This window comes from Cyprinodon variegatus, unplaced genomic scaffold, assembly GCF_000732505.1.
Source record: "Cyprinodon variegatus isolate N-32 unplaced genomic scaffold, C_variegatus-1.0 Scaffold309, whole genome shotgun sequence".
Taxonomy (NCBI): Eukaryota; Metazoa; Chordata; class Actinopteri; order Cyprinodontiformes; family Cyprinodontidae; genus Cyprinodon; species Cyprinodon variegatus.
Window position 1 is genome coordinate 693727 of NW_015150762.1, and position 9370 is coordinate 703096.

At 37.8% G+C, this 9370-nt stretch overlaps 2 protein-coding genes across 2 annotated transcripts in view; one reads left to right on the top strand and one right to left on the bottom strand.

Moving 5' to 3' along the window:
• LOC107090706 (CDK5 and ABL1 enzyme substrate 2-like) overlaps positions 1-2999 on the top strand; it is a 16722-nt gene extending 13723 nt beyond the window's left edge. Inside the window, exon 7 of the mRNA XM_015384257.1 lies at positions 2158-2999. Coding sequence (XP_015239743.1) covers positions 2158-2358 — 201 coding nt within the window. The 3' untranslated portion in view covers positions 2359-2999. The remainder of the gene's footprint in view (positions 1-2157) is intronic.
• Positions 3000-3921: 922 nt separating this feature from the next.
• LOC107090709 (proteasomal ubiquitin receptor ADRM1-like) overlaps positions 3922-9370 on the bottom strand; it is a 9032-nt gene continuing 3583 nt past the window's right edge. The window contains exons 4-10 of the mRNA XM_015384261.1: positions 8290-8413; positions 8112-8198; positions 7938-8034; positions 7618-7856; positions 7069-7226; positions 6839-6941; positions 3922-4197 (exon numbers count right to left, since the gene is read on the bottom strand). Of these exons, the coding sequence (XP_015239747.1) occupies positions 4094-4197; positions 6839-6941; positions 7069-7226; positions 7618-7856; positions 7938-8034; positions 8112-8198; positions 8290-8413 (912 nt within the window). The 3' untranslated portion in view covers positions 3922-4093. The remainder of the gene's footprint in view (positions 4198-6838; positions 6942-7068; positions 7227-7617; positions 7857-7937; positions 8035-8111; positions 8199-8289; positions 8414-9370) is intronic.

Genomic DNA, 9370 nt, shown 5'->3' on the forward strand with positions numbered 1-9370 from the left:
CCGGTTGTTTTTAACAAAGATACTAAAAGCTTCTTCACCTTTTTCGTGGTTCTAGTTTCACTCCTAAAATGAACTTCATCCATTATCCAGCTTTTAAGGGAGAACTTTTGCCTTCTTAAGGTGGAATAGTTACAGATCAATCAACTGAAGTGATTATTTAAGACTACAACCCTGATGAACTGCTTACAAAACCGTCTGCTGTGTTATTGGGTCCTTATCCCTCCCTGTGACCGGCTTAACCACTGATTACCGTCACATAAGGAAAACAACCTGTTTTATGCACATTTCATATATCAAATTATTTGATTTCTCCTCATTTAAATAAAATTAAAATCGTCAGATACAGATAAAATGTTCAATTAGGTCTCAACAATCTGTTACATTTTTGCTGAATCAGGTTTTTAATTTTGCTAATTCAGAAACAGTCGGGGTGCGTGATGCCCGGGCCGTTTTAGTGTTGGTTGGTTGGTTAGGTTTGCTGTACCTGTAGTTTCCATGGAAACAGCTGCTGCAGAAGAATAAAGCTGCTTCTTTGGGGGGAAAAAAACATATAGACAGAATGATGAGTCTCTATTTGCTTCCTTAACATGCATTTCTCTTTTTTGAAGTCTGTAGACCCCTTGAACTTTGGTTTATTTTGTCACATGACAGCCACAGACTCTTTGAACTTTATTGGGATTTTAAATGGAGATATGAAAAAAAAATATACTATAAAAGTGTAAAGTTCTAAACTTTATGTAAAAAATAATCATGAAAGTGATGAATACATATAATTTTTTTGCTTTTAAATATGCAAAAAGCTTTTAAATTTTTTAATCTTATGGTTTGTTTGGATAGAAAATTAGGCTTTTATTTATTTCAACTGATAAAGAACATTAAGTTTTGCTCCTATTTCTTTCCATACCATTGCAAGATGTCCCCATAACTCTGAACAGATAAAAAATCCCCATAAATGATGCTTAAGCTTTTGGTTTTGATACAACCTCTAAGCTCCCACCACCCAGCCCCACATTTTGTTACGTATCGAACAGCAAGCTTATTTGTACACAAAACCCAATATATTGTACCTCTTTAGAATCAGGCAATCCTAAAGAAAACAACCATCAGCTCAATGAAAAAGCCATCTATAGTCCACAAACACATGTATCTAATAAGCTGTCATCAATTTACTACTCATAGTTTTCACTTCTGACCTTGTTTTTGTCCTTTGGCATTCCAAAACACGTTCTATCCTGGCATAGATTGCCTCATTTTGTCCTTAACATAACACAGAAAAGTAATATCCCATCAGACAAAATCACTTTTTGTTATAATCCTCCAAAGCTCATTTTTTTTCCATGGAAAAGTTAAAACATCAGGATAAAAACACATTTTTCACCTGTCTGTCAATTTTAGATTATCTAAATTCATTGTAATCTCTTGGTGACCAATCAAACTTTAATTGTCATAATATTTTAGGCAACAAGATGAGGTTCGAAAAGAAGAAGTAATTAGATACGTCATCAAAATGCATAATCAAAATTCTGAAAGCTGAAAATTTGAAATATTATAAAAGAAAGTGTTTGAATGAAAATGTGTGTAAAACTACATGTAAAAATGTGTGGTTTTGTCAAATTACACATAAAGCTCAAGTAATCCAGTCTGGCATAGGGCTGGGTATTGCTCAAAAAGTTTCGGTGCCGGTACCAATACCAATACCTTCACTTCGATACCGGTTCCTGAACGATACATTTTTCGATACCAGTTTTATAATATCAATTTGAAGAAAAAGAAAATTACATACAATAATAAAGTACAAATCTTGATTTTGATTTTAAGCTCCGATTTTCCCATTTCGGTCGGTACCATAAAAGAACCAGTGTTCGGTACCCAGCCCTAGTCTGGCACTCCTGGTTTTAATTTGGATCAGTTTCACAATGTTTATAAAGAGGTCTGAAATTTGCATTTATTATGAAAGGAGAAGAAAATTATTTTTTTAAACATGTCTAAAGTTACATACAGAGTTTATACAAGTTGGTGATTGTACACATATCCCTTAACTTTGAATTGCGATGCATCACAACCATGTGGGATTCAGTGTTATTTTACTAGCCAATGGTATTTGGGTGTGAAATTAGTTGTGCAAAAGTTATAAAAAAGTGGGAACTGTTTAACTAGGAGCCACAGCAGAGATTAAAAATGTTTCTCCCTGTTTTTTTTCTCCTCTCCGATGAGCAGAAGCTGGAGGAGCGTTTCCGGATAAACAGACGGGAGCTGATTCCTCTGGAGTTCTCCGTTCTGGTGGCTTTGGAGATGGGACTGTACCTCCCAGAGAGCAAGGTCATGCCCCACTACCGCAGACTGGTGCAGCAGGGTTAGACTGGATGCTGTAGCGGATCGATCACCTTTATAAGCTGTGGTGTTTGAATTAAATACTTCTGGTACTATTTATTTTCACTGTAAATGTGAGAGGGGGGAAAAAAAAATAGTTTACATTCTATGTCAAACACTGTAGGTCGTTAGCGTCTCCGAATGTCTTTTTGTATGTGATCCACTCATGAGCTCTATGTTAGAGACGTTTTAAATCAATCAGCACATTTAATGTGCTTTTAACTGTTTTCTCTTCTGATGTATCTTTTTAAAGCACCATAATGATCTTAACTTGTACAGAGTTAGTTGTGATTTGTGTGTTTTCTAGAGGAAAACGGATGTTTCTGCACATTTTTATTCTACAGACTCTGTATTTATTTTAACTGATGAAAAACAAAGAAAAAAAAGAACCAGGGTAGATTTTGTAAAATGGCTTTCCGGCACTGTGACGCCTCTTTAGCTGTGGGAACGAGAGTCTAGGCTAAGAAGTGGCCTTTAATTTATCCATCTTTGTTTTATCGTGTCTCACAGCGATCCAGTCTGATCCACATATTTATACTGAAAGCAAGAGATTATTGAGACTCTTATGGCAGCTCTGAGTCTGGTGTTTGCTGTGCTCCTGTGCCGTGTTTATCACTGTGGTGTTACATTTAAAAAACAAAACAAATCAACCTTTGGGTTTTACAGTAGGATGTAGTGTTTACTTCCTGTTTGATGTTATTATGCAGGGGATTGTTTTGTGTGTCTGTGTTTTGCTGATAAGTATTTTGGTTCTCAGGAATTTTACTTTAAAGTAGCTCACAAAGTCCGACCCAAAGAAGTTGTTTTTTTTTAAAGAAATGAATGGAGAAAAAAAATACCTGATTGTAGTTTTTGTTTGCACACGATGGATTTAAATGTTGTACCCAGCAGCAGTATCATCTCAGATTTGAGCATTTATGTGAATATGGTGACAAAGTGCCTGAAACCGCAGTATCAGTGAAACCATTTGTTTTTAAATCCCAACATTTCCTCTTTTGTCCTGCAGCATCTCAGACGTCGTCTCTTGAGATAATCATGACCTAATTAACAATCACAGACTTTGTGATGGTGATTGAGTCTGACGTGATCTGTGTTCAAAATAAACATCAAAATCTGCAGAACTTGTTTGCCTCTCTTTAACTCTTTATCCTGATGTTGGAAATTATAATTTTCAAGCTTATGACGTTTTGCCACACAAATGTGCCCAGATCTCAGTCAGACAGCAATGTTCACATATTTCCCTGCTTTTTTTGTTGCATTTGACAGCTGGTTTAGCTCTTAGCCTCACTCTCTCCACTAGGCTAGTTTTCCATCGAGGCAAAAAGCCCTGATCTGGTCAAAATAGCCCTCAGGATCATAGGAGTGATCAGAAACCTCCATCTTACTGAACTTCTGTTGGGAAACTAAAGCTTTAAACCAAATTTGAACCACTAATGTTGATGGAAGTCTCTTTCAGAGTAAATGTGAATAAAACTTCCACTTGTTCACACACAGACGGTGAGTAAGCAATCTTAAGATCTGAATCAATAAAACAAACATTTTTGTTTTGTTTCACACTTTACTGTCTCCTGGGATAAGGACAACAGGGCATAGTCATGTCTGCAATCAGGAGCAGCTGAGAACAGAGCAGTAGTTACTATATTAGTTATTTTTAAGAGACACTGGACAGCAGAAGATAAATAAATACATATAAATAATAATCTGAGCTTCCTTTAACAAACATTTAGTCCAAACTCATGTCTTCATCGTCGTCCTTCTTGTCTTTAGAGTCGCTCTCCTGATCTGACTTTGTTTCCGTCTCCATGGCTTTAGCAAAAGCCTCCACATCTGCAAGAAAAATGTGAGCAAAGCATTTTTGAATAAACTGATGAATTTACTAAAGAAAAACAGAAAAAAATGTGAAGGGATTTTAGAACAAAAATTAAAGTTTTTAATGGGGGAACAAGAAAACTGTTTTTGGTCATTTAAGTCATTTGATGGAAATTCAAGTTTCCATCTGTTGGTTCAAACCTATTAGAGTTGATTTGTTGCTTTTTGTATCTCTGCTTCTGCCTCCTTGAACCCCAGTCGGCCTCAGCAGATGGCCGCTCACACTGAGCCTGGTTCTGCTGGAGGTTTAGTCCTGTTAAAAGGGAGTTTTTCCTCTCCACTGTCGCTACAAGCATGTTAAGTGTGAGGGATTGCCTTTGAGTCAATGAGTCGTTGCAATCAACTGGTTTTCCTTAGATAGAAAACTTTGAATCAATTTAACTGGATGATCTGGTGAACTGTAAAGTGCCTTGAGATGATGTGTTGAGAATTGGCGCTATAGAAATAAACTGAATTGAATTGAAATTGATTAGTAAATTTTATTCTTTTCTATTTCAACCACCAAATAAAAAATAAATGACAAAATCCCCTTTAAAGGTCTGTACCCAGCATAACGAGACCCCAAAACCATCAGAAAAAGGACTGGTGACCACGGGGCTCTTTTCTGGGAACTCTGGAGATTATTTCACAAAAAGCAGGTTTACTGAAAACTATGTTTTGTAAACCTGAAATCAGGGAAACTGAGTCTTGTGTTTCCCAAATGCAATCTGAGGTGTGGGAAAACTCCTAACAGCGTTCACTGTAACAACACAAACATTTACTTTGGCTCTTACAGATCCCTTTTTCAAGGTTTGGGGATGATTTAGAAAAGAAAATCGGTAATCAGCATAGAGGTAAACTATGATTAGAAGGTCTGAGATGAAACCAGAAATAAGCCTAAAGGTTGTAGTAGGAAAAACAAAAAAAAGATGCAGAGTATGATCCAAAAAGCATCCTCTCCTCATGAATTTGGAAGCAGTATGCTTCGAGAAAACGGTAATTAACTGCAGAGCAGAAAACAATTGTTCAGTTAAAAGAGGATTGGATCACAAAGCGTCCTGAGATGCTTTGAACCTGGTAGTACAGGTTTCCAAGTCTTAATGGGCTTACTGATCAAATTATTCATATTCTATAAATAAGTATATCACTTTAAAGTAACTCCCAGTGAAAGGCATTATATACATTAATTACACACAGACTAATGTTTACAAACCTTTATTTCTTTTAAAAATGAGAATTTTCAATTTCCAGCTAATGAAAACACATTTATTTTTAGAATATTACATTAGACCAAATTTGGGACTAATGAGTTTGTTAAACACCAGCTTAAAGGTTATCATTTTCAAAATGCACTATTGATTCGACACAAAAAGCCCTATTGGAACCTGTAATCTAATTTTTGGAATATGACCATACACATTTTTTTTAATAACGGAGCAAAGTTGCAAAAGCAGCAGGGGCTAAAGGAGATCTGTTCTTGATTTTATTTTAGCAAACGATCTGTAAAGATTCATTGAAATACCAGATTGTAAGCCTTGATCTTTTCCAGTTAGTGATTATTTTATAGCCTTGTGAAGCTATGGCTTTAAAACAACAACAAAAGCCAGATATATATATAACAAATGTATCAAATTAAAAGCAAACAGTTATATTATAAAAAAGTACCAAATGGGACCTTTGACGGATGAGACCTTTTTTAGAAACATGCAATTTCCCAGTCTACCAGCAGGTGGTGCCATTGTGACAAACAAAAAAAGTGGAAATCTAAAGGATTTTTAGGCATAAAACAAATGTTTGGTTCAGCTCAACAAAGTATAATAATTCTACTACTACATTAAGTTGATCAAATCGTTTAATGTTATGATATTATAGATAATTCAGGTTAGGGAAATGTTACGCTGATTTATTCATTTAAAACAGCGGTCCCCATCCACCGGGCCGCGGTCATTTGGTACCGGGCAAATACATATATATTTTATATATATATATATATATATATATATATATATATATAAGTTATCAGAGTCTGAGTGATGTTTTATTTTGAAAATATAAAAACTGGCGGTATTCTCTCCCAATTACATCAGTCGGTGCATCTGTGCCTCTTGACACAGGTTAATTCAGTTCAAGACTCATCCTATCTATAACATCCTATCTTTGTGAAGCGGGATTTTCTGTGGTTACAGCGACCAAAACAAAGCTACGGAGCTGACTGGTCATCAGGAGCACACTTCGTGTGTCATTGTCTCCGATCTCCGATTACGCCTCGATGGGGCCGGCTTCTTGTTTTATTTTTATGCTTTTTGTATTTGATTTTATGCCAGTCGTATCGTTTTACTTGATCGTATTTACCCCCCCCCCCTCGGCCGGTCCGTGAAAATATTGTCTGACATATAGCGGTCCGTGGTGCAAAAAAGGTTGGTGACCGCTGATCTGTTGTTCTAACATAAAAATGAAAATGTAACTTTTTTCATCTGACTGGAAACCTAAAAATGTATCATGACTGAAAGGAAAGCTTGGTTTCTGTCATTGTTGGCGCATCAATAAAACATGGAGGCCAGACAGTGAATAGAGACATGACTCACTGTATTAGTTTGGGTTACTAGAGAGAAGCACTGACCTCCTTTGTTGGCAGCATCAACAGCCTCTGCTGGGAGACCGAACTGGTTCATCAGAGGCCCCAACTGGCCCGACGCCAGAGCGCTGCTGAACATGCTCATAGCCTGAAACGGAGCCAGGAAAATCAGGAACAAATATTGACAATGAGCAGAGGGAAGAACCAAAATAAATTCTTGATCTTAATCTGCTACTGAGACTGTGAATCAGAGAATAGCTGGATGCAGCGTCTACCTGCTGAAACTGAGGTGAGCTGAGCGTGTTGTTCAGCTCCTCTGAGCTCTGAAGCAGCGACTCTCCGGACGGCAGGTAAGGCGTCAGCCTCTGCTGCACCTCTGGGTTGGCCAGGATGGGAGCCATGATCTCAGGAGTCAGCACGCTGGCCAGGTCCACTGCAGGGAACAAAACCCCCAAAAAACTGAAATTCACATTTCCAATAAGCCTCTTGAACTACTGGTTTCAGCTATGATCCTTAGTGTGACACTGCGGGGCAGAGCTCGTTGTCAACATGTAAATAGACCTGTGGTACAGTGCCATTTTTTTGCATAAAAAGCTCATCTTTAAATGCAAAGACTTCCATACATTAGAATAAAAAAAAAAACTTTTGAAAATGTTCAAAAGTAAAAGCCATAGATGGATGGATGGACCATTTATTTATCTGATGAGTTTTGTCTAATGTAACATATTAATCTTGCTTTTCTAAAGCTGTTTGTTATTGAACCCATTATTCCTCCCTTCTCTGGTTCTGTTGTGCGTTTCATGTTGGCCTACAGCCGACCTCACCTCCCTGACTGCTGGCAGGAACGTTCATGGTGGCCAGGATGCTCTGCAGGTCTCTGAGCTGGATGGGCTGCGTAGGGTTGGCCGCAGCTGCAGCTGCTGTGGCAGCGGGAGTGGAAGGGGTGGTGGCCGTGGGAGAGGCTGCAGAGGTGGCCAGGGGGGTGATGGGAGTGGTGGGCACCTGGGAGGAGCCGAGCCGGCTGGCAGCGGAGGTGGAAGTTGGGGTGACGGCCGTGGACGGGCTGGGAAAGATCAGAGAGTTCCACAGAAGCTGTCAGTCTCTGTTGGTTCCTGCTTTCATAACATGATGAACATTTGATCACCTTGTTGTGGAGTTGCTGACAGCAGGAACGCTACTGCTGCTGCTGCTGCTTCCCAGAAGGTTGGCCAAGCCTGGTCCAGCAAGAGCCCCAAGACCACCTGACATCATTAGAAACCAACATTACAATGCATCACACCCTCCTGTGTTCACTGCTGGTTCTATAGTCTTTACCTACCAATCCCACCCAGACCGGTAGGTCCAATTAGCTGCATGAGCTGGTTGTGGCTCATGTTACCCAGAAGGCTCTGCAGACCACCCTCACCTTTAGGGAAAGAAAACAGGGAACGACACTCGTGGAACTGAGGTTTTTATGTTTTCTTCAGCAATAGTTCCAGCATGCATGGCTGTGCTACCTCCCAGCGCTGACAGGTCGTGTCCTCCGCTGCTGTTGCCACCAAGGGCGCCTGGTATGGGCGGGTTGTTCAGGTACTCGTTCACTTTGCGACAGTATTCGTCATCCTTATCACTCTTCGGTTCCTGAAATCAGAACAAGTAAACGACACAAGGCAAGTCTTCAAGTATAATAAATAATTGTTATTACTGTAAAACACTAAACGCATAACTTGTGCATTTAAGTGTTTTTATTAGGATTTTAATGTGCAAACTGACACAAAGTAGTTGTAGTAGAAAAGATTATGACAGATTACCTTTAATTGACAGTTAAAAATCTTAAAAGTGTGGAGGCCATTTTTAATCAGTGCTCCTGAGTTCGTTCATTGAATGAACACTTTTCACAGTGACTTCATCACCTTCAACAGTATCCACCCATTTAAACAGCTCAAAAATGAAAATATTTATAGTTTTTCCTGCAAGAACACCTTCAAAAATTAGTCAGATAAGAAGGATTTAAACAGCTATTTTATTTAGCAATTCTTTGCATAAATTCTGAACTTTAAACCTGATAATGAAGATAAAAATCAAAGCTCAGGCTGTATCCATCTCAGCTCGACCCTGCTGAGAGAAAAGAATCAAGCTGATTGTGTCATAGAGCAGACGCTGTGTTCAGAATAATGCTATGCTGAGTTAATTCTCCATCACACACTCTGACTAAATATTTTCAATCAGTTCTTTTTAACAGTATATACAAGTTTATAAGTACATAAAAACGTTAACGTCCAAATGGGGGTGGAAAGAGGCAAATGCTTATCTAATCTATGCTGGCCACATAACATTAACTATTCCATATATATCTATAAATATGAACATATCCTTATATACTTCTACATAAGGATTATAATTACATCATGAGTAACGGCCTTCCTCTTACTAATTATATTTTTGTTACAAATTAGTGATAACTGATTATGATAAAACACCAATTTTATAAAGATGTTAGCATCTTTACAAAACACTATATATATATATATATATATATATATATATATATATATATATATATATATATATATATATATATATATATATATATATATA